At 66.7% G+C, this 25,638-nt stretch overlaps 3 protein-coding genes across 9 annotated transcripts; 2 read left to right on the forward strand and 1 right to left on the reverse strand.

Annotated features, from left to right (window-relative positions):
* The first annotated feature begins 1,125 nt into the window (after nt 1–1,125).
* Nucleotides 1,126–10,835, forward strand: ZNF512B (zinc finger protein 512B). Of its 6 annotated transcripts, none has more exons than XM_061209304.1 (17): nt 1,126–1,177; nt 3,260–3,385; nt 3,665–3,807; nt 4,074–4,202; nt 4,296–4,972; nt 5,079–5,305; nt 5,419–5,490; nt 5,584–5,730; nt 5,892–6,016; nt 6,089–6,181; nt 6,385–6,483; nt 6,565–6,735; nt 6,948–7,142; nt 7,288–7,389; nt 7,699–7,761; nt 8,260–8,358; nt 8,628–10,835. In XM_061209304.1, exons 2-17 carry the CDS (start codon nt 3,262–3,264, stop codon nt 8,871–8,873), a joined length of 2,712 nt encoding a protein of 903 aa, XP_061065287.1. In that variant the 5' UTR covers nt 1,126–1,177; nt 3,260–3,261; the 3' UTR covers nt 8,874–10,835. The 6 variants fall into 6 exon arrangements, with proteins under 6 accessions (XP_061065287.1, XP_061065288.1, XP_061065289.1 ...); XM_061209305.1 differs by having other exon boundaries at nt 5,419–5,451; XM_061209306.1 differs by having other exon boundaries at nt 4,341–4,972.
* Nucleotides 8,974–11,810, reverse strand: LOC133103438 (basic salivary proline-rich protein 4-like). Its single transcript, XM_061208830.1, has 5 exons — nt 11,701–11,810; nt 10,705–10,875; nt 9,768–10,042; nt 9,498–9,645; nt 8,974–9,112 (listed from the first exon to the last, which is right to left on the reverse strand). The coding sequence occupies exons 1-5, from the start codon at nt 11,808–11,810 to the stop codon at nt 8,974–8,976; spliced, it is 843 nt and encodes a 280-aa protein (XP_061064813.1).
* Nucleotides 11,811–12,272: 462 nt separating this feature from the next.
* UCKL1 (uridine-cytidine kinase 1 like 1) lies at nt 12,273–24,492 on the forward strand. Of its 2 annotated transcripts, none has more exons than XM_061210338.1 (15): nt 12,273–12,492; nt 18,302–18,498; nt 18,741–18,847; nt 19,246–19,416; nt 19,495–19,566; nt 20,293–20,482; nt 20,564–20,625; nt 21,231–21,247; nt 23,130–23,228; nt 23,309–23,402; nt 23,499–23,561; nt 23,644–23,766; nt 23,857–23,964; nt 24,034–24,190; nt 24,280–24,492. In XM_061210338.1, the coding sequence occupies exons 1-15, from the start codon at nt 12,392–12,394 to the stop codon at nt 24,357–24,359; spliced, it is 1,641 nt and encodes a 546-aa protein (XP_061066321.1). In that variant the 5' UTR covers nt 12,273–12,391; the 3' UTR covers nt 24,360–24,492. The 2 variants fall into 2 exon arrangements, with proteins under 2 accessions (XP_061066321.1, XP_061066322.1); XM_061210339.1 differs by lacking the exon at nt 12,273–12,492 and adding an exon at nt 14,869–15,396 and having other exon boundaries at nt 18,308–18,498.
* The last annotated feature ends 1,146 nt before the right edge of the window (nt 24,493–25,638 follow it).

Genomic DNA, 25,638 nt, shown 5'->3' on the forward strand with positions numbered 1-25,638 from the left:
GCCAAACAGGACACAGCTTGACATATGTGGTCATGCAGACACACACCTACCAATTGGATGCACCTGAGGGCACACACACCGACCCTCCCCTCCCAAAATCCTGCATGTCTTGACCCTGGGGTGGGCACAGTGAATGAGGGAGGGATTACACAGGTCTCTTTGGCTCTGATTTCCAAAGGAAGGACTGACTGACCCCTCCACAGAGGGCCCCTCCCTGCCTCTGCCCCAGTATGGACACTTTGTGCCTCGAGAGAAGCAGCTCCCAAAGGTCCCTGTGAGAAAAGGAAGACCCCAAATCTGCCCACATGTTTTGTGCCCTGCCCACAAACAGTGTAGCCGAACCTGCTCCAGCGTGGACAGAGCAGGTAGAAAGAGCCTCGGGGAAGGAGGAGCACCTTTTACCTCTGTCTCCAAACTAGCGCTCCTTCCCTACTTCATTCATTCCCAAGTCTCGGTGAGGTGGGTGCCCTGTCACCCCCAGACCTGATACCAGCATCCCTGCCAAGAGCCCAGTTCTGGGGCACAAAGGAGCAAGGAGGGCACTGGCTGCTGGTCTAGGACCACCGCCCTAAAGTAGACAGGGTGCTCAGTCACCCCAATAAAGCCCACGGCCTCAAACTGCCCCGGCAGTGCCAGGAGCCGGGCCACTTCCTGAGCGTGGCCACAGGCAGACGTGGTCACAGGGCTGCTTGGCAAAGAGGCTGGATCCTGCTTTGCAGGCTCAAGGCCCCCGGGGCCAGGAGGTCAAGGTCGCAGGGGAGGGCGGCCTCCTTCGCTGCCCCTTCCATCCGTGAGCGCTGGGCTTGGGGCAGCACCCAGCGCCCCATCGTGCCTCAGTTTACCCCAATGCCTGAAAAACACCTCCCGCCCGACGGAGGCATAACTGGCCACTTCGCCCTGACGGCCCAGCCCACGCAGGCGACGGACGGGGTACCGGGCAAGCGGATGGCCGCACGAGCCCCCTCCCCCGACCCGTCTCTCCCGTCGCGGATAGCGGCAGGAATACCGCGAGAGTTCGCCCCCTCCCCCCCACAGTAAAACTGTCAAAGGTGGGAGGGGCGGGAGCGCGCATGTGCGCAGCGCGGCGCGCAGCCTGCGCTGCCCGGACCCCGCGCCCCGCGCCCCGGCCCGGCCCGGCCCCGGCCTCCGCCCGGCCCCCGCCCGCTGGGCGCCGCAGGTAAGCGTCCGGCCGCGCTCCCGGCCGCGACCCCGGGCGGCCCCCGCGCCGGCCGCGCCCTCGACCCCGACCCCGCGCGCAGGTCGGGGGGCCGGACCCGGAGCCCCCGCCCGCCGCCCCCGCCGCGCCCGGACCCCCGCGCCGCGCCCCGCGCCCCGCGCCGGCGTCGCGTCCCTGCCTCCTTCTTCTCCAGAAAAAGTCGCCATTTTGGTTCACTGCCTTTGGGCCCCCCCCTCCCCAGGCGCCCGGGATCGGCCCTTCCGGGGCCACGCCGGGCCCGCACCCGCCGCAGGTGACAGGTGGGTGGCGAGGCCAGCCCCCAGGTGTGCGTCGCCTGCGGCCTCATCCGCGCGCCCGGGCCTAGGCCGGGGTCCCGGGCCGAGCGGCCTGGGCCGCGGTCCCACCGCCAGCGTCGCCTGTGGTCAGCGCGAGGCGCTCCTATCCCTCCCTCCAGAGGGTCCCACCTCGGCGACCCTGCTGGCCCCTCTGGGGAGGAGCGAGCCCTTTCTCCTCCTGGTGCGCGAGTCACAGGCCTTGAATGGAAGGGGAGTCTGCCTCCTAGGCCAGCCCTGGTCCCGGGGGCTCCCAACTCCGAATTCTCCACCCAAGCTGGAGGAACACCGGAAAGGTGGGGCTCAGCAGGTACCCCCAGTGGCCTCTGCTGGGGTCAAAAGGGCGCTGGCATGTCTCCTTGGAAGTATCAGTGTGAGGGCTTCCAGAGAAGTTTGTTTAGAGCTCTCTGGACCCTTACCGACCCCAGGCCCAGGATATAGGCAGCCCCCTGACCATGGGCAGTGAGTGTCCCGATCTCTGATCTCAGTCGCCCAGATGGCCTCTGGACCTCCTAGGCACAGCAGGTCCTTCCTTTTCTCTCTGTTAGAAGTTAGGAGACTTCCCTGGCGGTCCAGTGGTTAAGACGCCACGGTTCCACTGCAGGGGGCACCGGTTCAATCCCTGGTCGGGGAATGAAGATCCCACATGCTGTGTGGCGCAGCCTTAAAAAAAAAAAAGTTAGAAACCATCAGGGGAGGGGTAACCTGCCCACATGCCGCCCCCCCCTTTCTCTGTGGCCTTAAGCGTCCCTGTGGGAGGACCCAAAAGGGCTGAACTCAGAGTTGCCCCAGCTCTCAGAGCCTGGGGTCCCCCAGCAGAATAGGCCCACTGAAGCCCAGCCTCAGTCGGCGGAATGTTCTCTGTGGCCAGGGGCCTGTGGTCTCTGGAGTGGCGCTGGTGGGCCTGTAGGTTGGGGACAGAGAGTCTCTTGAGGGTGGAGGTGAGGAGGAGGTCAGCCAGGTGGAGGGATCCAGCATGAGGCGTCCGTCTGGTTGGAGGGGCCCCAGCGGGAAACAAAGCAGGGCAGGGGGTCAGGGAGGGTGGCTCAGCTGGCACAGGGACCAGAAGCCGGTGCTGCAGGGTCCTTGGTCTGCTCCCCCTAGAGAGGGTGTGTGCGCAGTTGGGGAGTGGGCTGGGGCCCTCAGTGCCCACCTGGGCCATCTTCCAACTGTGTCCTGGGGAGAAGGATGTGAGGGCACCCACCTGGGCCCCAGAGCGTGGCCTTGGGTCTCGGTGGGGCTGTGGGGGAAGGTGTTTCTAGGTGCTGGGCCAGCACAGCCTGTGAGCCGGCAGCCACGCTGGTGTCATAATTGGCCCCCGAGGGGTGTCACTGGCCTCCCTCCCCTGGGGCACTCCGCCTCTCCTGGAGCCATCCCCAGCTAAGCGCCAGGTACGAGGTGCATGAGAGGTGCATGATTCTCTCGCTCTCTGGGATTGTGTGTCTGGAGGCAGGGAGCCCCCTGGAGCTGGTGAAGGTCTCAGGACAGGGCTAGATTCTTCCACGCTGACAGTGTTTTCTGGATCATCCAGGGAGGCTTTGGCTGAGCAGCCCCTCCCCTAAACCGGAACACCCCCCCCCCGCCCATCCACCCCTTCACCTGCTTTCCCTTGTGGCCAAAAACACAGGCGGGCAGGCTCCCCTTCCTCAGGCCGGAGAGTGGGCCTGTCTGGGGCAGGGTCAAGAGCAGCCCATGTCAAGTCCTGAGTTGGGCCCAGTGGACCTCATGGGCCTGTCCACTTGCTCTGCAGAGATGACCGACCCCTTTTGTGTTGGAGGAGGCCGCCGGCTCCCGGGGTCCAGCAAGAGTGGGCCTGGGAAGGATGGCGGCCGGAATGAGGTCCGACTTCCCATGCTTCACGACCCACCGAAGCTGGGTAAGAGGAGTCAGGGCAAGGTCAACTCCAGGGGGTCACGGGCAGCCACTGCTGGGTGTGGGCCTCCCTGGATGTCCAGCTCCTGGGCACCCAGCCTTGGCTCCTGAGAGGCTTCCCGGGGTGGGGGCAGCCTGGGGCCCTGGGTGGACCACGGCCTCCTGCCCCTCGTGCCTCAGTGCAGGGGAAATGAGGCTCCTTCCAGGCGGGACCAGCCCCCTGGGTGGCAGACAAGGCTGCAGGGAATGCAGCCTCTGAGCCTTGGTGTGTTGTGTGCTGCAGGGCTGCCGGTAGTCCGGGGTGGGCAGACAGCGCCCAGCCAGGCCCCGCTCTGCTTTGACCCGGGAAGTCCAGCCAGCGACAGAACGGAAGGGAAGAAAAAGGGGCGTCCGAAAGCCGAGAACCAGGCACTCCGAGACATTCCTGTGAGCTCCCCTAGGGCTGGGTGGGGCTCTTGCAGGGTCTTCGGGGGAGCCCACTGCCTTGCCAGGCCTGCCTGCTGCGTGTCCAGTGCCGAGCCCTCAGCCCGGATCCACTGGCTGCTCCGTGTGCGAGGGCTTCGAGAGACGGCCTGGGGCCCAGCGGGTCCTGTGCGGGGCTCCTGCAGGCCTGGGACAGTGCTGAATCGGGGGCTGGCCAGCAGAGGCCTGGGTGGCTGCAGGGTCAACAGCCTGGCCTTTCCCACGCCCAGCTCTCCCTGATGAACCAGTGGAAAGACGAGTTCAAGGCGCACTCGAGGGTGAAGTGTCCAAACGCTGGGTGTTGGCTGGAGTTCCCCAGCATCTACGGGCTCAAGTACCACTACCAGCGGTGCCAAGGGGTAAGGGGCTGCGGCCTGGGGAAGGGGAGGCCTGGGGCCCACCCTGCCCTGGCTGTTGGCTTGGGGGTGTCCACGCCTGCCCTCTCCACCCAGGGTGCCATCTCAGAAAGGCTGACCTTTCCCTGCCCCTTCTGTGAGGCTGCATTCACCTCTAAGACCCAGCTGGAGAAGCACCGGATTTGGAACCACATGGACCGACCCCTGCCTGCCCCCAAGCCTGGGCCAGTCAGCCGGCCAGTCACCGTCAGCCGGCCCGTTGGGGTCAGCAAGCCCATTGGAGTAAGCAAACCTGTCACTATCAGCAAGCCCATCGGCATCAGCAAGCCAGTGACGGTCAGCCGGCCCGTGCCGGTCACCAAGCCAGTGACAGTCAGCCGGCCTGTGCCGGTCACCAAACCAGTGACGGCCAGCAGGCCCGTGCCAGTCACCAAAGCTGTGCCGGTCACTAGGCCTGTGCCAGTCAACAAGCCTATACCGGTCACCAAGTCTGTGCCAATTGCCAAGCCAGTAACAGTCAACAAACCGGTGCCGGTCACCAAACCAGTGACCATCAACAAGCCGGTGTCTGTGACAAAGCTTGTGACAGTTACGAAACCCGTGCCAGTTGCGAAGCCGGTGACGGTCAGCAGGCCCGTTGTGGTCAGTAAGCCGGTGACGGTCAGCAGGCCCGTTGCCATCAGCAGACACACGGCACCTTGCAAGATGGTGCTGCTGACCAGGTCTGAGAACAAAGCTCCTCGGGCCGCGGGGAGGAGCAGCGGTAAGAAAAGGTATGGGGACTTACGCTGGGCTGGGGTTGGGTGGCCCCGGCTGCAGCTCAGGGGTAACAAGGCCCGGAGCGGGCCCTCCCGCCCCTTACCTGCCTGCTCTCTGCAGGGCTGCAGACGGCCTGGATGCCTGCCCCCTCCCGCCCAAGCAGGCGAGGCCGGAGAACGGGGAGTACGGCCCGTCCACCACAGACCAGAGCTCAGCCTTCCAGCTGAGCACAGACCCCAGCAGCAGCCCCCTTTCTCTGGGCAGCAGACCCTTGGGGGGCAAGGAGGCGCCGAGGGCCGCGGGCCCCGTGTCCCCGCCTGAGGAGGGTGCGGAGCGCACGAAGCACAGTAAGACGAGAGCAGGGGGCAGCGGCAGGGCGGGGGCAGCGGCCAGCCGGCCCGAGCCTCCCAATGGTTATTTGACCAGAGCCTTGTTCTCTGTTTTCTCTCCCCCGAGTCAGGAAGGAAACAGAAGACACCCAAGAAGTTTACGGGTGAGCAGCCCTCCATCTCAGGGACTTTCGGACTCAAAGGTGAGGCCTGGACCAGCCGGGCACCTGTGGGGCCAAGCGCACGCGGCGGCCGCGCCCTCAGCCTGCACCTGCCCCTCCCGCGTGTGCACGTAGGCCTGGCCAAGGCGGAGGACAAAGCCCGCATCCACCGCGCCAAGAAGCAGGAGGGGCCGGTCCCCGAGGAGGCGCGGAAGAAGGGGCCAGCCCCCACCAGCGCCGTCAGCAAGGAGGTGCCGGCCCCCGTGGCCCACCCAGCCCCAGGTGGGAGCTGCCGGGTGGCGGGGCACAGGCCGGGTCTTGATGGTGGGGCGGGTCCTGAGCCGCGGGGACGGGGGCCGAGCGTGGACCCTGGGTTCTGTGCTTGGCGTCCAGGGCATCTGGGAGCTCCTGCCTGCCCCTGAGGCCCTGGCCCTGCTCCACAGGTGGCCCTGAGGAGCAGTGGCAACGGGCCATCCACGAACGGGGGGAGGCCGTCTGCCCCACCTGCAACGTGGTCACCCGAAAGACCCTCGTGGGGCTCAAGAAGCACATGGAAGTGTGTCAGAAGGTAAGGCTGCCCCCAGTTCCTGGCAGGGGAGGCGCCCCAGGGCCAGCTGCTCACGAGCGTGCCCGTCTGCAGCTGCAGGATGCACTTAGGTGCCAGCACTGCCGGAAGCAGTTCAAGTCCAAGGCGGGCCTCAACTACCACACCATGGCTGAGCACAGCGCCAAGGTACGCCCCGGGCCCGGCTGCCGTCCGGCCTGCCCGCTGGCCGCTGGTCTCGCCCCCCGCGCCCGCCCAGCCCTGCCTGCTGGCCTCTCACGGGCAGAGCCTAGCGGCTCCCGTGCCCGACTGGGGGCGTCCGTGGCCCCGGCCCCTGGGCAGGGGCAGGGGCCCCGTGGCGGCGGGGGCACTGAGGCTGGCCTGCCCCCCAGCCCTCTGACGCCGAGGCCTCGGAGGGGAGCGAGCAGGAGCGGCGGGAGCGGCTGCGGAAGGTGCTGAAGCAGATGGGGCGGCTGCGCTGCCCCCAGGAGGTCAGTGGGCCGGCGGGTGCGGGCGCCAGGCGGGATGGGGCCCGCCGCGCTCCGGCCACTCACCTGCCCCCGGCACCCCAGGGCTGCGGGGCCGCCTTCTCTAGCCTCATGGGCTACCAGTACCACCAGCGACGCTGCGGGAAGTCGCCCTGCGAGGTGGAGACCCCTTCCTTCCCCTGCACCCACTGCGGCAAGACCTACCGCTCCAAGGCCGGCCACGACTACCACGTGCGCTCGGAGCACGCGGCCCCGGTGAGCGGCCCACAGCCTGGCCTCCTGTCCACGTGCTGCCTGCCACGTGTGCTCCGCCTTCCCTCCCAGGGGCCCACGTGCATCATGGGTCGGGGGGAGTGAGCCTGGGGTGGGCTTCCGTGTCCCCAGTGCGCTTGCTCGTACGTGCTCTCTGTGGCACGCGCCGCGTGGCTCCCGTGGCTCATCCGGCCTCCCCCTCCCCACGCCCGCAGCCCCCCGAGGAGCCTGCGGACAAGGCCCCCGAGGCTGAGGACCTGTTGGGTGTCGAGCGGACCCCCAGCGGCCGCATCCGCCGCACGTCGGCCCAGGTCGCTGTGTTCCACCTGCAGGAGATCGCGGAGGACGAGCTGGCCCGAGACTGGACCAAGCGGCGGATGAAGGACGACCTGGTGCCCGAGACCGCGCGGGTGAGCCCAGCCTCCCAGTCTCTGAGCCTGAGGCCCCCGTGACCTGGGAGGGCGTGGTTGAGGGCTTTCTCAGCTCAGCAGGGAGCGTCTGGGTCACCTCCAGCCCAAGCCCCGAGCTTACCCTGGCACCTGCCCACGTCTGCAGCTCAACTACACGCGGCCCGGCCTTCCTGTGCTGAACCCCCAGTTGCTGGAGGAGTGGAAGAATGAGGTCAAGGAGAAGGGCCACGTCAACTGCCCCAATGATGTGAGCCAGGGAGGCTGGGCAGGCGTGGGAACGCTGGGACTCAGGACGGAGGGCCCAGGGGTGGCCTTGGGGGGGAGCCCTCCACGTGGCCCCTGCAGGGTCCTCAGACGGAGCCCCACAGGCAGAGAGGCCTTGATCTCAGCCCTAGCGGCCCAGCCTGCCCACACCCCTGGGCAGGGCGACTCCTGGGATCAAGTCCCCCCACGTGCCCGAGATAGGCCCCAGGTCCCCCGGGCCAGGCAAGGGGTGCACACTGGTGGGGGGCCGCCTGCCGGAGGGCCCGCCCCCACGGTCGCCTCCTGCCCCCAGTGCTGCGAAGCCGTCTACTCCAGCGTGTCCGGCCTCAAGGCCCATCTGGCCGGCTGCAGCAAGGTCAGTGTCCAGGCCCTCCCCGCGGCCAGGCGTGCGTGCTTGGTGCTCCCAGCTGCCCCCCAGGGGTCCGCACACACCGGGTGTGCGCCCCTGCCCCTGTGGGGCCAGGGCCAGCGCAGCCCAGGACGCTCGCCGCCTCCAGCCCCGGCCATCGGTCACTCAGTCTCGGGTGGTTCTGCCTATGGGGGTTCCTCGTCTGTGCCGGGGCAGCGCGACCTGGGCTTGGGGAAAGGGCCCTTGGCAAAGGGCTGCGACCCTTCCCAGGAGCACCCGCCTCTTCTCACCCTCTCCTTGCTTCCCGCCTCCCCTGCAGTGGGGGCACCTTGGTGGTCCTGCCACAGAGTGGCCTCGTGGGTCCCCAAAGCACACCTGTCAGGCACCCATCCAGATGAGCCACACAGGTTGGGGTGGTCCTGGCTGCGTCTGGGTACTTCTGGTCCTCCAAGGGCCAGTGGTGGGGGCCAACCTCCAGGGGCCGGACTGCCCTGTGCCTTCCAGGGGGACCACCTGGTGGGGAAGTACTGCTGTCTGCTGTGTCCCAAGGAGTTCAGCTCCGAGAGTGGCGTCAAGTACCACATTCTCAAGGCCCACGCGGAGGTGCGTCAGGGACGGGCCTGGTGTGAGAGTCCTGCCGGGCCTGCGGCTGGATGCGCTGGCCCCATGGAGGGGGCCGGGAAGGGCAGGGGCGTCAGGGTGACGGCTCTTCATTTGAGCGAGTGGGCGACGTTGAGGAGTCTGTTGGTTTCTCTTCAGAGCAGCCTCCGGCTTCCCTAGAAGCTTGGGTATCCCCAGGCCCTAGGTCCCCTGCCGCCCCGCTCTCCAGGGTCCTGGGGCCCAGGGTTTCCATCGCTGCTTCCCTCCCCCAGAACTGGTTCCGCACTTCGGCAGACCCGCCTCCCAGACACAAGGGCCCAGACTCCCTGGTGCCCAGAAAGGAGAAGAGTCCGGCTGGCGGGAAGAAGCGGGGCCGCAAGCCCAAGGAGCGACCCCCTGAGGATCCAGCCCCTGGGACGCCTCCCCACCGGGACGACTGGCCCCCAGGAGGCAGAGACAAGGGGGCCCGGGGCTCTGCTGGCCGGAAGGTGGGAGCCGGCAAGGCGCCCGAGAAGTGAGTTTGGAGCCTGGCAGGTGGGTGGGGCTCGGCCCCCTCTGTCCAGGGTGGGGCTCCAGAGCCTCCTGCCCTCCAGGTCTCCACCCCCCACCCCTGCCTGTTCATCTGTCCAGCGGGGGCGGCCAGCCCTCTCCCCTCCCTGAGGGTGGCCCTGCCCCACGCGGGCTGCCGCAGGGCACCTTGGGCTGGGGCTCCCGGGAGGGCCAGGGCAGCTGCAGAAGTGCAATAGTCTGGAGGGACCTTCACGGGCCGGCAAGAGGAAGGGCTACAGCCTGGGCTTCGGTGCTGGGGCGGCATGGAGCAGGCAGATGGCCTTCTGGTCCTCGGCATGTGAGCTCCATGCCCCATCTGCTTTCTCGGGCCCAAGGCTCGGGGGTCCCTGGTGGCCCATGGTTCTGGGCTGATGAGGGTACCTGAGCAGCCTCACCTCGTGACCCGACACTGGAACCCCGGCACCCCCCAGCTACCTCCCGGGACAGACCCCAAGTCTGACAGCTGCCGTGCTGACCTGCCCGCCCCACCGCACCCCACCCCCACCGCACCCCACCCCCACCCCACCCCACCCCACCCCCACCCCGCTGTCTTCTGGTTCCTGCACTTCCGCTCTCTACCTCTCCAGGCCCACCCTCCCCTGCGGTGCAGCCCCTGCTGTGCCCGGGCCCTGCTCCACTGGCCCGTGTGCATCATGGTGGCGGAGGCAGCCCTGCTCCACCGTCCCCAGTAGCGCTCCCCACTGGGGGCCAGGCAGAGGCTCTGCTTCTGCCACCGCAGGGCTGTGGAGCAGGGGCCACGTGAAGTGAGCTCTGGCCTCAGCCTCCAGCTTCGCTAATGCCGCTGGCCCGAGTCGGGTAGCCTGATGTGTTTAGGGATGGGCCAGTCTGGGTTCCGGTGTCACCTGGGGCCCACGGGCATGAGGGGCGGGGACCTGGGGCCTGGCTCGAGTAGTGACCACTGTGGGAAGCAGCCTCTGTCGCTGGCCTGGGTTGGCCCATGGCCAAGCTCCCGTGGGAGCCTCCTTCCCCCTTTTTTACCTGCTCCTTCGTTTCTGGTTGTGTGGCCTTTTGATGTGAGAGCCGAAGGCCGGGGGGAGCTTGGCCAAGGTCACAGTAGGTTGGTGGCAGCTCCAGAGCTCTGTCTTGGCTCCCTTTGGTGCCCTGAGGGCAGCGAGGTCTGTAGGTTGGGTCAGGTGGAGTCCAGGGCACCCTGAGGATGCGGCCACGTGGTTTCTGACCTCCTGCCTGGGCCCCACCTTCCAACCATGGCATCGCTGGGACAGGGAGGGTGCTCAGAGCTGCTGCGTTTGGATGGAGGCTGTTTTCCACGGGGGGGTGGGGGTGGGCTGAGGGCTCGGCCTTGCCGACCCTGGATGATGTGAATTTTGATATTTGCCCGTGTGCGTGTGTCTCCTGGGTGTAGTGGATGCCAGTCTTGTTGCTGTGACAAGTAACAAACCTTTTTTTTAATTCTGTTTTTTATACGAAAACTCACAACAATCTGACATTTTGGTGCTAAGGGTTTCCTGGTGCCGACGGTGGATCTGGGGGCTGGGCTGGGGTCCCTCTCTTGCTCGGGGAGGCGGTGCTGACTGGGCACCCCTCTGCCCCCCAGCTCCTGTCCTCCTCCAGTCCCTGGAGAGGAGGGGCTCCAGTCTGGGCTCAGCTCTCCTCACCCTGCACTAGGGAGACAGTTTCCAGGAGGGCTTTGGGGCCGAGGCGCCGTGCTGCCCGTCTCCGGCTTCTTCCTTCAGCCAGAATGCTCTGACCCCGGGCAGTCCTGGCCTGATGTGCTAGGGAGGGGGTGTGGAGACGTGGACTCCCCCCACTCACACGCACCTGATCTGATCAGGGGGTGGAGGCCTGGGCAGGTGCAGGTAATCCAGCATCAAAGGCTGAGGCAAGCAGCATGACTTCGGGGCAGGAGGGCTTTCTTTCCTGTGTTCCTGGGTGTCACTGGGGTGCAGCTGGTGGAGGTAGAGGTGGGTCGGGCAGCCACTGCAGGGGCAGCTGCCGGGGGGAGGGTGGGGAGCAGGCACTGATGGGAGCCCCAAGCGCACTTTGTCCTTGTCACCAATGGTTGAAGGAGGTTGGACCTCAACACCTCTGCTGGGGATAGCTGCCTGCCCCGGCCTCTCAGGTACTTGGCCCTTGGGGAGCGGGGGCTGGTTTTGGCTGGGGGATGCGTTTCATTGTCACCCCCGAAAGTCCACGTGTGGTCCCTGGCGTGGGAACCCCACCAGATATGTGGGAAGAGGTGGGGTCCTGGGTAACTTGATGTTTAGCACTTTAACCCCCTTCTTTGTCTTTAAGGTGGGCGTGGGGACTGCTGCCAAAAGTGGCACTGGGTTGGACCCCTCTCTCTCCCCTCTTCCCTCCCGGCTTCCATGCTCTGGCTGGTGGGTGGCAGCAGCAAGCTGGTCCTCAGAGCCCTCCTCCTACGGTGGCAGAGCCCTGGGCGGCTCAGCAAGATCTGCCCACTTCCCACTCTGGTGGGAGTGCAGCCAGGTAGCCTTGACCGACACCTTCAATGAGAGGGACTGAGCGGCAGATACCCCCCTCCATGCGGTGGGTGTGGACCCTGCCTGAGACCCCAAACCCAGGGCACAATGTCAGGTCCCTTTCTGAAGATCTACCTCTGGCCCAGCCCACCCCCCTTACCCTGAGAACAGGAAAGGGTCGACTCAAGGGACCGACACGTCACACGAAAATAGGATGCACTTTTTTGCTCATGCAAGGGCAGATGAGTGTCCCCTGGTGTGAAGGGTGGCCCTCCCAGTCGTAGGCCCCTCCTGTCCCTCTGGTTTGGAAGGGAAAGAATGGGTGCACCCTGACCCATAGGGGAGGGCTGTCCCGGTGTGTCCCCCTGGGTGGGCCCCAGGCAGCTGTCCTGGAGGCCTGGGGTTTTGGGGGCAGCCAGCACCTCGTGCCTGGCAGCCACACATCCTGTACTTGGGGTTTCTTGGTTTGGGTGTTTTAATGCCAGTTCTCCGTAATAAGTGCATTTCGAAAGAGAGGTTCCGGCTATCAACTTGTAACCATATATATACGTATATATTCTATCTACAAAGTGTTTATTTGCAAGATGTTTTGACGGTGAGCTCGGGCCCTGCCCGCCTTGTGACCATCTGTCCCCGGTCCTCGTCCCCGTCCCCCGGCCCCAAGTGGCACGGGGGCGGGCCATCAACTGTATGTATTAAAAATGACTGTATCAAATAAATGTTTATTGATTTTTTTCCAGGGGTTTTGTGCAGCTGAGTTTGTGGTAAAGCGCGGGTTGGGGCCCTTCTCCGCACTCGCGCCGCGCGGCCTCGTGGGGCTTCTGGTTTGCGGGGCGCGCGCGTCCTGGTGGGACTTGTAGTCCGCGGGGCACGCGCAGCTTGATGGGACTTGCAGTCCGCGGGGCGCGCTGGCGGGCGCCTGGTGCGCTGGCGGGCGTCTGGTGCCGGCCCCGAACCACAGCTTCCGACAGCCTGCGCGGCCGGCCCCCGAGCCCCGCCCAGCCCGCGGAGAGGCCCCCGAGCTTATGGCTGCGCTCCCGGCCTCAGCCGACGCACCCCGCCCGGTGCCGCCGCCCTTAGCGGCTGGAGACGGGCCAGACCGGCTGGAGGGGAAGAGCGAGGACCGGTAGGCGCGGCGCGCCCCTCGCGTCTCGTGGTGGGGGCGGCTCCGGGAGCCGAGCCTGGACCAGCGGAGGGTCCCCGGGGCCTGGCGGTGGCGGGCCCTCGCGGACGGCCGCGGGAAGGGGCCCGTGGGCAGGGCCCGCGTGGGGCCTCGGTCCCGAGCAGACGGGGCGCCGGGCCAGCGAGCACCCGGGCTGGACTGTGCGTCCGCCGGATGTTCCTAGATGGTCAGTTCGTTCCGGGAGCCGCACGGGCTCGGCCTGCCCCACTCGAGGCCAGAGGTCGTGATGCTGGGCGGCGCGGTGCTCAGTGCCTTCCGACTGCCGGCCAGGCTCCGGGGGAGGGGACCCTGGAGGCTCTGGGGGCTTTGCAGGAGGGGAGGTGGTGGGGGCCGCTGTCACCTGGTTGCGGGGGCGGCTTCCGCTGTCAGCCTCGGGCCAGGCCCCAGGGGGTGACGGCCAAGCGGCGCTCGGGCGAGGGCTGGCTCCTCACTTCTGGATCTGAACCGTTCCTGGGCCAGGGCCAGCGCTGGCCCCAGGTTGGGGCCAAAGGAAACTTTTCCAGCCGGGTGCCTGTTCCTGGGAAGTGCCGTGGCCTGGACTGTTTGGGACTGTCTGGGTGCTGCCAGCAGAGCCGCTGGGCAGGCGGGGAGACGGGTCGCAGGGGTGAGCTGCCGGCAGGAAGAGGCTCCCTGGGCCTGGAGGAGCATCTTGTGTTCCTCTAGGCTCACCCCCTCCTGGGGAGCAGTGACTCCGAGCCTGGCTCAGGGTGATAGGGTGGAAGAGGGAGGACCTGAGTCTGTGACACCTGTTAGTTCCAGAGAATCTGATGTAGCCTGAGACCAGATAAGCTCCTGAGAAGAACACTCCCTGCAGACACAGAACGGTGGCAGCAGCCGTCTGGCTCTGCCCCGTGCACAGACCGCGTAGTGGGCATGGGTGCCCCTCACGGGGCCGGGGCGGCAGTGGTCTTCCTCTCCTCGGAGCGTGGTCCTCAGGGGACAGGAGGGGAGCCAGGGCCCATGGGGTGGCCCTGGAGCTGCCTCTGGACGTCACGGGGAAATCGCTCCCGTTACACCCTTCCTTCTCTGCGATGTTCCTCAAGCGCGTGCCCTCCCCCTCGGTCCCTGCATGGCCTGAGGGGGCCAGAGCTGGCTCTGGTCAGTGTCCGGGTGTGTGTGCAGATGCCTCCAAACCGAGGCTCTCCCCGCCTGACCACGGCTCCGGCTTCGCCTTCTGCATCATCGTGGCTGCACAATGTGGTCCGTCTACCTTGCCGTGGCTTCTTGTGTGCCTGTCCCTCCGGAAGGTCAGTCCGGTGAGGACGGGGACCTCGGCCTACCTTTGCACTGGGCATGCTGGTGGACAAGTGAGCACCTCGCAGTGGTGACAGGGTACCCCTCGGGCTGTCCCTTGGTGAGGTCCAGGTGGGCACGGGTCTGGGGGCTGCCGCTGGGCGACTGGAAGCTGGCTGGACTCGCCTAGAGCAGCGGGAAGGAGGGGGTCCCACAGGGGGATTTCCAATGGGTGGGGTGGGGACAGTGCAAGTTCCTGGAACCTGTTGCACCCCTTTAGGGCTGCAGCCCCCCCAGCCCCCCAGTTCTCTCCCTGCTCTGAGAAAGCTGCCCTGATTTCCCTGTCCCTGAGCCAGTCTGGGACCACCCCGCCTCCCCAGGCCAGGCCCCAGTGGGCCAGCTCCTCCCTCCTGTTTCTGGCTTCATTTGACTCACTCCCTGGGAAACTTTCCTAAAGCAGGACAGGGCATCAGGGCTCCTCAGCCCCGAGCCTGAGTGCGGTGGGCAGGGTGGGAGCAGGAGGGAGCAGCTACCGTGGGGCAGGCCTGTTACCCTGAGGCAGCACCCGGGAGGGGCCCCCTTCAGTGTGCGGACCCCAAGTGAAATTCTTTCTCCCCTGAGCCCCTGCCAGCCGTCTCCACGTTGATGTTGTCGGAAGCCGACCGGGAAAGCTGGTGTATGGGCTGGATTAATCACAGGGAGGGGGCCAGGGACCTGGGACAGGAGTGAATACTGCAGCCGCCCACCCGAGGGCCTGCTCTTCTTCCTGCTCCAGACTGGGGCGTGGCTGTGTCCCCAGCTGAGCACTGAGCACGGGTGGCCTTGGGGGACGTGCTGGAGCCTTCGTGGAAGGGGTGGGGCGGGCAGTTATTCTCGGAGGAGGCCTCAGCCGGGTAGAGTTTCAGGTTGTTTATGCTTCTCGGAGGCACCTGGGGGCAGGGGTGCCCAGCTCAGCGCCGCTCCTCGCTGACAGCTTGGCCGGCCGAGAGACACCTCCGATGTCCCTGTCCCGCTGGGGGGGGTGCGGGGGTGGGCCCTACAGTCCCCGGCAGACCAGGAGTCTGGAGCTTTCTCCAGGCTGTTCTGGAGGAGGGGGCACAGTGGTCCTCAGCCAGCCCTGGGTGGGCAGCGTGCCAGGCTGAGCACAGGAGGGGCAGTTCACACCCGATGCTGGCTTGAGGTCCGCCTGGCTGTCTTCGGCGGGTCAGTGCTATTAATATCAGGCCAGTGCACGGCCCCCAGCCGGGTGATCCTCTTATGCCGGTAGCCTCGGCCTCTGAGGCCAGCGGTGAGTGCTGTTGCTTCGGCACGGGCTCCCGGGGCCTCTCACCTGCTGGCCCCCCGCCTCCCAGGGGACAGCCTCTGCCAGCCAGGGCTTGGACCCCACTTCGGCTCCTCACCTGCTGTGCTGCCCACCCATGGAGGAGCAGTTCCGGGGGCTGCTGAGCTGTCCTGGGGGGCTGCCGGGGGTCTAAGAGGCGGCGCGATGATGCCCTGCACACACCTGGGATCACCCTGCTGTCCCGGTCTCCCCTGTGTCCTGGCCATGAGCAGCCCCCCGGCTTACCCTGGCATTAGGGTCTCGGGGTGCTGGACCCTTGGAGCAGAAGGCAGGTGAGTGGCAGGCCCGCTGTCTTCCGGTGAGGATGCCCGTCTTTGCTGCGTCTCGGCCGCCCCCAGCCCCGTGTGCCGTGTCTAGTGGACATCAAGGCAGAGACAGGCCAGGCAGGTGCTCGTGGGTACCAGCTGCCGGCTTTGCTTGGGGCTCTCAGTTACCAGCCGACCTGTGTCCATGTGCCTCATAACCCTTGGGTTGAAATTGCCTTTTGTCCTTGTGGCTGGCAGCACCCTGGCCATCTGTGAGCAGGGAGGTGAAGTCCTTCCCATGTCACAGTTTGTCCCATTGTGAAAATGGGGTGAGGCCTGCTCTGAGGGCATGGTGAGCTTTGTCCCTGGCTTTGAGAGAGAGCCGGGCTATTGGAGGAGGCAGTGGAGCTGGACTTGGTTGCGGACCCGGCCCGATGCCGTTCAGGCCTGTTGCAGGCCCGTGGCCGGGCGGGTTTCTGGCAAGGTCGTCCCTGGCTAACCTTCGGCTCTTCCCCGAGGAGGCGTCCGTCCCGGGCTGTCGGCGCCACAGGCCTTGGACGTCGTCCGTGGTAGTGGTCGTCGTCACCTCAGTAGGACAAGGGCCAGTCACCGAGAGGGGTGAGGGCTCCTGCTGGACGGGCCAGGGCACCAGCCTGGGGTGAAACGCAGGGGAACGGGAGCAGCACCAGCCCAGGCCTCCCATCCCACATCGGTCCCGCGAGGCAGTCTGGCTGTCCGTGAGCGTGCTGGGCACAAGGGCTGGTTTGCTGGGGCACCGAGGCCCTGCTCCTTTGCAAGCCAGGCTTTCTGTGTTGGCTTTTCCTCCCCGGGTAGGAGGCGCAGACTGGACTTTTTCTCTGGGGCTGTGCGGAGCTCCCCTCCCCGGCTGTAGGCTGTCGGTCATCTCCAGGGTCTGTGGGTCGCCTGCGGGCAGGGCAGCTGTGTGTGAGCCCTGGGGGCCCCGTGCTCGCTGTTGGGGGACGAGTGCGTCCAGGGCAATGGCCAGCGCTGCCCTCCGGCCGGGGCCTGAAGACACCACTGCTTGCGCTCCGTCCGTCTCCTGCTTGGCTGAGTGAGACATCAAGTGAGCCGTCACTGCCCCGTCATCTGGGTGTCCCACTGTGTTGTTTGCTCCACGGATGCGTAATTGCTGCTTCCAGAGGCAACACAGGCAGCCAGTGACTCCCGGGGCTCGCTCCCCACGCCGTCCCAGTGACGGAGGACCGAGGCGGCCCGGTGCTCTCTGTCCCCCGGACGGTGCTGCACGCCTCCTGTCACATCCGATGGCCGGCTTTCCTGCTGCGTAACTTGTGCTGACACGGCCCTCTGTGCGCTTGAGAGCTGCTGGTGTGGCTCGTCACGTGTTAGGCCTGAGCTAATTCCTCCCAGTGCTCCCCCCCCCCCCCGCCCCACACACGTGTGCACACAGACGCCGTCCTCCTGGCTCTTGGCAACGCTGGGTGTGCTGGGAGCACCGCACAGCTGGAAACGCCAGTGTTCCTGGCGGGGGATGCTCGGGCCACCCTGAGCAGGAGGCGCCTGTCATGCCCTGGGCCAGGCGGCCCTGCCCTCGCGGGGACATCTCCCCGAGGCCAGTTTCACAGCACTCTGCGCCCTGGCTGTGACAGCAGGCTGTAGCGGTGACAGCGAACTTCAAGGACAGACAGAGGCTTGGTTTGGTTTTTGATAAAGCAGGGGCGTGTGCTCATAAAACATGCAAACCTGGCGGAAGTCCTTGCTCCTGCCCTTGGTGGCCGTCTGTCACAGGCGTCTCACAGGCTCACGCTGGCTTTTATGGCTCGAGGCGCTTTGCCTTCTCACCTGATGGTACCTCGAGGATGCCTGCCGTGTGTGGCTCCTTCTCAGGTTCCCGCCCACATCCCGAGCAGCATCCATCACTGGGGCTCCAGCCACGGGTGGACACACGTCCTGCCAGGGTTGTCCGGTGCACCCCCAGGTTCCCGATACTTTCTTCCTGCCTAGACGATCAGCTTGCCTTCGCAGTCTCTGGGGCGGGTCTGCAAGCTGACGCTGTGAGCAGTCTCTCTCTCAGGCAGTGGTGGAAGTGCCTTCTCCCTAAGCTGGTCCTGCCCCTGGGGCCACCTTCACACTGGGTCTGCGTCCCAGCCTCTCAGCATAGACTGAGCCGGCATCGGGCAGACGCTACCTCTCGTCGGGCCCTCAGCCGAGCCGAGCCTCCCCAGCTGTCCCTGAAGGCTTTGAGGCCTTGAGGCCTTGGGCCAGTCATCACTTCTGTGCCCTTTAGGGGTATAAACCTACAGAGAAGTCAGCACAGCCCCACTCGAGTGGCGTGGCACGGCGAGAGCAGGCACAGATGGCGTCTGCGTCTCCCAGGCGGGTTCCCGCCTTGTGCACAGCCTCTGGGGGCCTCCGCCCTTCGGCAGGGCGCCCTGGGTCTCCCTCCCGGTCCGTCCACACCACCTCCGGCCCATCCCTTTTGTCAGCGGCCTCTGTCTCTGGAGCCCCTCTCCCTGCGTGCCCTGCAGGGTGGCACAAAACTAGAGGGCCGCCCAGAGTGTGTCTGGGGAGAGGGCATAGTCCTCGACAGGGTCTTGACTGTGCTTGGCGTGCCCGCCTCTCACCTCCTGGGGGAAAGGGGGCGCTCGTGGCCCTGCTGCGGCCCAGTCCACGTGGGAGGAAGAGCTGGGCCCGGACAGCGCTCCCTTGTGTCCTCCTTGCCACTTGCTGTCCCTCTGGATTTGTAGACAGTGACAGTCCGAGGCCCCGGGCCCCGCGGATGGGCCGCGGCCGGGTTTGCTGTGTCCCGCGCACGAGCCCACTCACCTTGGCCGTGCCCACGTGCCTGCGTGGAGGCACCACGTGGACCAGTCACGCCAGGCCCAGTGTGGGGTGGCAGGGTGGCTGGTGGCCCTGGGCCGAGGCAAGCGTGCCCCTGCCCCCCCACCCCCAGCAGCAGCAGCAACGCGGAGTCCTTGGACAGGCTTCTCCCACCCGTGGGCGCCGGGCGCTCGCCCCGGAAGCGCACCACCAGCCAGTGCAAGTCTGAGCCGCCCCTGCTGCGCACCAGCAAGCGCACCATCTACACGGCGGGGCGGCCGCCCTGGTACAACGAGCACGGCACCCAGTCCAAGGAGGCCTTCGCCATCGGTGAGTGTGGCTGTGGTGCGTGGGTGGGCCGAGGCCGCCGCCCGCCCAGACCCCCGAGTGGGCGGGTCAGGCAGAACCCACCGCCATGCCCGAGCCGGTGTTTCCGTGACCCGCGCTGCTCGGGCCCCACGGTCCAGGTCAGCCCGGGGTGGAGGCAGCGTCGGGTGGCGGGCACCGCTGGGACCCATCTGTGAGGCTGACCTGGGCCTCTCCGCTCAGGGTCTCTCTGCCCCTCCCCACAGGCCTGGGAGGCGGCAGTGCTTCTGGGAAGACCACTGTGGCCAGAATGATCATCGAGGCCCTGGACGTGCCCTGGGTGGTCTTGCTGTCCATGGATTCCTTCTACAAGGTAAGGGTGTCCTGCACGAACAGCTGCCTCCATGAGGTCCGCGGCTCCTGCCCCTGCAGATGCTCCTCCCCCCGCAGGTGCTCCTCCCCCACATGTGCTCCTCCCCCTGCAGGTGCTCCTCCCCCCGCAGGTGCTCCTCCCCCTGCAGATGCTCCTCCCCCTGCAGATGCTCCTCCCCTTGCAGGTGCTCCTCCCCCCGCAGGTGCTCCTCCCCCACAGGTGCTCCTCCCCCCGCAGGTGCTCCTCCCCCCACAGGTGCTCCTCCCCTTGCAGGTGCTCCTCCCCCCGCAGGTGCTCCTCCCCCCGCAGGTGCTCCTCCCCTTGCAGGTGCTCCTCCCCCCGCAGGTGCTCCTCCCCCTGCAGATGCTCCTCCCCCTGCAGATGCTCCTCCCTTGCAGGTGCTCACCAGGCAGCAGCAGGAGCAGGCCGCCCACAACAACTTCAACTTCGACCACCCAGATGCCTTTGACTTCGACCTCATCATCTCCACCCTCAAGAAGCTGAAGCAGGGCAAGAGTGTCAAGGTGCCCATCTACGACTTCACCACCCACAGCCGGAAGAAGGACTGGGTAGGCCCCGCAGGCTCAGCTGCACGGGGCTGGCACAGGGGCCTCAGGGCCGCTTCAGCACACACGATTCCTTTGCAGAAAACGCTCTACGGTGCAAACGTCATCATTTTCGAGGGCATCATGGCCTTTGCTGACAAGACACTTCTGGAGGTGAGGACGGGCTCCAGGACGGATGGCCTGGCTCCCGGATCCTCCCGTGGGACTCACCTTAAACCTGCCTCCATCCCCGTCCCGTGCCGTAGCCCCAGGGTTGGGTGAGGAATGGCATTGTCTCCTGAATCTCACCCCCCCTGAGTCAGGGTTTTGGCTGCTGTTCTCTTGGGTCCACGTGGCTGCCAAGGTCAGAGCGATGTTGGTGGGAGTGGGTTCACCTGTGGGTGTGCATGTGTGTATTCTTGCCTGGGAGGGAGCCAGCCTCCTGCGTCTGCACTGTTTGTGAGGACATCCTGTCCCCTGGGAGGCTCTGGGCAGCTGCCCCAGGTGTGACCCACTCCGGGCCAGGCCTTGGGAGCCACCTTCCCCGCCCTGCCAAGGCCCGAGGGGGCACAGCCGGCTATGCCCTTGTCCTTGCTCCTTCGCTGGTCCCGAGTGTGAGTGTGCTCAGGCCCCAGGAACCCCACTGCTCGCCACGCACGCACACGCACAACACTCCACGCGCAAGGCACCCCCCCCGCACGCAGCCACACCACACGCTCCCCCCGCCCCCGCCCCATCCAGACCCGAGAGGTGCCGCGCACGCCTGGTCTGCTCCTGGGCCCGCACGCAGACCAGACGTCTCTGCCGGAGGCCGTCCCCTGTTACTCCGGTCCTGCTGGTGACGGGGCCTTGCAGCCCCTTGTGTCAGGCCCGCTTCAGCAACTCACTCTCCCCGTCCAGCTCCTGGACATGAAAATCTTCGTGGACACGGACTCTGACATCCGCCTCGTGCGGCGGCTGCGCCGTGACATCAGCGAGCGGGGCCGAGACATCGAGGGTGTCATCAAGCAGTACAACAAGTTTGTGAAGCCCGCCTTCGATCAGTACATCCAGCCCACCATGCGCGTGGCGGACATTGTGGTGCCCCGGGGTGCGCCTGCGGCCCACCTGGTGGGGGGAGGGCGGGGGGCAGGCAAGGCCGGACCTCACCCTCCCTCCTGTCCCGACCCAGGGAGCGGGAACACAGTGGCCATCGATCTGATCGTGCAGCACGTGCACAGCCAGCTGGAAGAGGTGAGCCGGTGTCCAGGCCCTGCTCCCCACTGCCACCGCCCACGGCCACCTGCCTGGGCGGCCCCCACGTTTAGTGCCCCGTCGTGTGCTGGCCAGAGGCAGCTGGGCTCCCTGAGGGACCGTGGGGCACGGAGTATCTCCAGCGCCCCCAGCCTGAGCTGGGCCTCGTACGGAAGCGTGCGCTCCTGTTCCTCCAAACCCTTTTGGGCCACCGTTGGGTTTTGGTGCTGAGTCCCACGTCCTGAGCATCCTAGGAGGTCACACACCGCGGGGCGGCCCAGGGCGCCACCCACCCCTCGGGCCGGCTTTACGATGGGGTGCTCGGGGCCTGCGGAACAGAGCCCCAAGGGTCCTGGCTCTGACAGCCCAGCCCAGAGGTGCCCACGCCAGAGGCCACAGGGAGCTGGCCCCCTCCCGTGGCAGGCAGCCCCCCGGGACTCTCCCGCTACGGGGCTGTGGTGTGTCCGTGCCTGGGTGGGGTGGCCCGGCTGGCTGAGGCACACGGTGGCGACAGGCCGTGCCCTCCGGTGACTCCGAGGTGAGCAGTGCTGCTATCACTGATGCCCCACCCCATTCCCTTGTGTCTCCCTGTGTCGCTGCCGCAGCGTGAGCTCAGTGTCAGGTAAGACTTCCCACACCTGTCTGCACAGACGGAGGCATTTCCAACATCCACAGGGAGCTCGGAGTCTGGGTTGTCACCCAGGCAGGCAGCGAGGTCCCCTCCCACCATGCCCACCCCCTGTGGTGGACCCACCCCAGGCACAGAGGGAGTGGTGTGGTGGCCGCCACACCGCTTCTACCTGCCCTTGCCAGTAGTCAAGGGAATTAAGGCCCAGAGAGGTTAAGGTGTTTGCCCAAGTTCACACAGCACCCTGACTCTAGGCTGGCCAGACCTCTCTGGAGGCTCTTACCCGACTTGGGGCTGGTTGTGTGGGGTCGGACCCGAGGGCACAGCTGTCCTGAGCCAGCACCGCTGTGCCCCAGGGCTGTGGCCCCAGGCCTGTCCTTCAGCAGCCAGAGGGCCTGGGTCTGCACCTTCTCTGCTTGAGCCGAGGGGCGGGTCTTTACTCCCCCAAGCGGTGCTGAGGCACCCCACCCCCTGCGTCCCGGCACCCCGGCCCACCCTGGCCCTGGAGCTGAGGCACAGAGAGCCAGGAGGAGCCCCCAGGAGTCCTGGGCTGCGTGTCCTTCCTGCCCACGAGAGGGGTGGGGCGCCTGTCCCCACGCAGTGGTCGGCGGAGCTGCGAAGCACCAGACCGAGCCTCCAGCTCGAGCTGCATTGGAAATGCCTCCAGGCCCGGGCGCCGGCCTCCAGCTTCCTGCCCACGCATGAGTCTCCGCTTGCCTCTCACCCGGCCCGGGGCACCTGCGGGTCTGGCCACGTCATGTCCTCTGGAAGCCTTGGTTCAGAGAAATAAAAGTTTCCAGGAAGCGTGGCTGTGGTGGGTGGGTGGGTGGGTGGGTGGGAGGGAGGGAGGGACTCGCAGGGCCGAATGCAGTGGACTCTCGGGTGCTCGCGGGCCCGGGGGTGCGGGCTGCAGGGTCTCCCTGCCACCAACCCGGCCTCCTGCTCTTCCCTTCCCCAGGCCAGCCGGTGGCCACGGAGACCACCGTGCTCCCCGCTAAGTGGTCTTTTCTCTCTCTTCTTTTCCTCTTCTTTGTAAACCCTGGGGTTTCCTGCCCTGTTCCCTCCCTGACCTACTCTTCGCCTCTTCACCCGGTGGGCAGAGGAAGCTGCGCTGGGATCTGTGAGGACAGAGTGCTCTGGCCGTGGTGCTGCCTGCACGCTGTGTGCCCAGCGCTCTGCAGGCTCCGCCCCTCCCCTCCCTCCCTCCCCTCCCCTCCCCTCCCCCTCCCCTCCCCTCCTCCCCTCCCCTCTCCCCTCCCCCCTCTTCCCCCCTCCCCTCCCCCCTCCCCCTCCCCCCTCCCCTCCCCTCCCCCCTCCCCCCTCCCCTCCCCCCCCCCCACTCCTCCTCCTCCTTCCCGCCCCACCCCGCTCCAGGCTGGGGCAGCAGGGGCAGTGCGAAGCCAGCTCTGCCCGCCTCTCCTGAGGGGGCCGCACATCACCTGGGGGGAAGCCTTAGGCGGGGCTTGGCCCCAAAGCTCAGCTGTTTCCCCAGGGAGAGGTGTCCTGAGGTTGGGGTCCAGATGCCCAGCTTGGGGGCTAAGATTCATCTGCACGTGTGAGGCCTCGCCCTCCCACTGCCAGGTCCCGAACGGGGAGGGGACCTGGAACGGGAAGGGAGGCTCGCACCGCAGCCCCTGCTTCCTGCCTAACGGTCAGCTGCTCTGCCTTCCACCCTGTCCGTTAACCATTGCCTGGCTGTTACGGGGGAGGGCACCTCGGGATGGGGCCCTCCCTCCAGATCAGCCACTGGGAGGGTGGCCTCCACCCTGCACACCCACCGTGCCCACCACGACTGCCCCCTACAGTCTGCAGCGGGAGGATGGGGCTCGGGGGGAAGATGCCCCTTCTTGAGTTCCCAATCGCTTCGTGTCCCCAGGGCCGCGCTGGCCTCAGCGCACCAGTGCCACCCCCTGCCCCGGACGCTGAGTGTCCTCAAGAGCACGCCGCAGGTGCGGGGCATGCACACCATCATCAGGTGAGGCCCATCCCACTCCCCCGGCCTGGCGGGCGGGCGGGGCCGACCTTCGCTAACCCAGCCGGGCCCGCCGTTGGCAGGGACCGGGAGACCAGCCGCGACGAGTTCATCTTCTACTCTAAGAGGCTGATGCGGCTGCTCATCGAGCACGCGCTCTCCTTCCTGCCCTTCCAGGTGCGGGGCGGGGGGGGGGGGGGGAGGGAGGGGGCCGGGGGAGTAGTGGGGAGGGGAGGCTCCTCGCGCTCACGCCCCGCCCCCTGCCCTGCGCAGGACTGCGTCGTGCAGACCCCGCAGGGCCAGGACTACTCGGGCAAGTGCTACGCGGGGAAGCAGGTACCAGGGGCCCGACCTGGGCGACAAGGGGCTGGGGCGGCCGGAAGGCGGGGGTCTGGCTAGCTCAGCCTCGTCCCCCCAGATCACAGGCGTGTCCATCCTGCGGGCCGGTGAGACCATGGAGCCTGCGCTGCGGGCCGTGTGCAAGGACGTGCGCATCGGCACCATCCTCATCCAGACCAACCAGTTCACCGGGGAGCCCGAGGTGGGGGGCCTGGGGACGGGGGGTCCGGGGCACGGGGAGCCCAGGCGCAGCCCTCGGTTTGGGCCGCCCTGACCCTGCGGCCGCCTGCAGCTCCACTACCTGCGGCTCCCCAAGGACATCAGTGACGACCACGTGATCCTGATGGACTGCACAGTGTCCACTGGCGCGGCGGCCATGATGGCGGTGCGGGTGCTGCTGGTGAGTGGGCGGGAGGCGGGCGGCGGGCGGGGGCGGGCGCTGGGCCCGGCTCACGCCCTCGCCGCGCAGGACCACGACGTGCCCGAGGACAAGATCTTCCTGCTGTCGCTGCTCATGGCGGAGATGGGTGTCCACTCGGTGGCCTATGCGTTCCCGCGCGTGAGAATCATCACCACGGCGGTGGACAAGCGCATCAACGACCTCTTCCGCATCATCCCTGGCATAGGTGAGGCTGCCCGGGCCTGTCAGCGACAGCTGGGGGGGGGGGGCAGGTGGGCCTGAGTCCCCACCACAAGGACCTGCTTCTTCCCCCAGGGAACTTCGGCGACCGCTACTTCGGGACCGACGCCGTCCCCGATGGCAGCGATGAGGAGGAAGGGGGCTCTGCGGGGTAGCCGCCCACCCCGCCCCCAACCCCTCCTGCTTCCCCGGGGCTTACAGAGTAGAGATGCTAACTTATTTGAATTAAAAAACGTGTTACCGGTGTACCTTGTCTAAACATTTTGTAAAATAAAACTTGAAAATGAAGCTGTGACTGGTTAGCTGGGGTGCGGGAGTGGTGTCCTGCCTGGGCCCTGGGCTTGGGGAGTGGCCCCCAAGCTGCGAGGCCACTGTGGAGAGGGAGGGACTGAGGAGCCTGGCCTCCGCTGGGTCCTGGTTAGGCCCCCGCCTTCCCCGCAGCAGGACAGGGGCTTCTGGTCTTGTACGTGGCTTTCCTCACCGTCCAGAGTCAGTGCAGATTTAGGAGAGGGCAGAGCTGGGCCTGCAGCTCCTGGCCCTGCTAGACTGGCCCCTCGGTGGCCACCTGGCCTGGGCCTGGGGCTCTGGGTCTTACAAGATGTCGACAGCCTCCACAGCCACTTCCCTCCCCCAGCACGTGTTTGTCCGCACGGCAGGGGCGGAAATGGGTGTGGGCGGGGCTGGAGGAGGGAGTGAGGAACCGGCCCTGGCCTCGCAGGAACCCCACTTGCAGGGGACGTGGCCGGTGCCTCGCCGAGCCGGCCACACCGCTCAGGGTCAGAAACCACATCCCGCCCTGCCTTCACCGCTCCTGGGCAAGGGCACCGGCGAGGGTGCCGCCAGCCTGGCTCGAGAGCCTGATGCCGATCGATTCGCAGCTGCTGCGGGTGAGCTCTCAGAACCATCCCCACCCCGTCCTCCGCCTCCTGGCCTGGCACTTGCCCTTTCCTGCCCTCCTGGTCTCCTCGGTTTCCCCTCACCTCACAAAGGCCATGTCATGGAAAAGCTTGTCATGGGGCGGGGACAGGAAGTCCCTGGGTGGGGCCCAGGCCAAGGGCAGCAGATAAAGGCGGGAGCTTGTCCAGAGGTGGCCAGGCGCCAGGGTAGAGGAGCGACACAGCGCCGAGGTCAGCAGGAGGGGCCTCTCCTCCCCAACCTGGTGAGTGGACCCTCCCCCATATCTCCAGGGCTCCATTCGTTGGTTGGTTGGTTGGTTCATTCATTCATCCTGTGCTCTGTGCCTGGAGCCTGGAGGCCGCAGCAGGCCTGGCCCTGCTCAGGTGCTGTGACGCGGCTGATACCCTTCTGTCTGGCCAGCTCTTCCCAGATGAGCAATGGGGCAAACGACGAGGAGCTGGGCAGGAGCTAGGTCGTCCTGGGAGGGGACCCGAGTCCAGCTAGAGGATGAGCAGCTCCCACAGAAGAAATCAGACC

Source organism: Eubalaena glacialis, chromosome 13, assembly GCF_028564815.1.
Source record: "Eubalaena glacialis isolate mEubGla1 chromosome 13, mEubGla1.1.hap2.+ XY, whole genome shotgun sequence".
Classification (NCBI taxonomy): Eukaryota; Metazoa; Chordata; class Mammalia; order Artiodactyla; family Balaenidae; genus Eubalaena; species Eubalaena glacialis.

What these genes read in the sequence shown, in the direction of transcription:
- UCKL1 (XM_061210339.1), top strand. Translation starts at nt 15,269, where the DNA reads ATGATGCCCTGCACACACCTGGGATCACCCTGCTGTCCCGGTCTCCCC. An exon ending in CCATGGATTCCTTCTACAAG is followed by an intron (nt 18,848 to 19,245) that starts GTAAGGGTGTCC and finishes CCTCCCTTGCAG; the next exon opens with GTGCTCACCAGGCAGCAGCA. An exon ending in GGCATGCACACCATCATCAG is followed by an intron (nt 23,229 to 23,308) that starts GTGAGGCCCATC and finishes CGCCGTTGGCAG; the next exon opens with GGACCGGGAGACCAGCCGCG.
- ZNF512B (XM_061209302.1), top strand. Translation starts at nt 3,262, where the DNA reads ATGACCGACCCCTTTTGTGTTGGAGGAGGCCGCCGGCTCCCGGGGTCC. An exon ending in GGCTGCGCTGCCCCCAGGAG is followed by an intron (nt 6,484 to 6,564) that starts GTCAGTGGGCCG and finishes CCGGCACCCCAG; the next exon opens with GGCTGCGGGGCCGCCTTCTC. An exon ending in ACGTCAACTGCCCCAATGAT is followed by an intron (nt 7,390 to 7,698) that starts GTGAGCCAGGGA and finishes TCCTGCCCCCAG; the next exon opens with TGCTGCGAAGCCGTCTACTC.
- LOC133103438 (XM_061208830.1), bottom strand. Translation starts at nt 11,810, where the DNA reads ATGTGTGGCTGCCAGGCACGAGGTGCTGGCTGCCCCCAAAACCCCAGG. An exon ending in CTCATGCCCGTGGGCCCCAG is followed by an intron (nt 9,646 to 9,767) that starts GTGACACCGGAA and finishes CCTGCTCCACAG; the next exon opens with CCCTGCGGTGGCAGAAGCAG. An exon ending in GGGCTGCACCGCAGGGGAGG is followed by an intron (nt 9,113 to 9,497) that starts GTGGGCCTGGAG and finishes CGGCCCGTGAAG; the next exon opens with GTCCCTCCAGACTATTGCAC.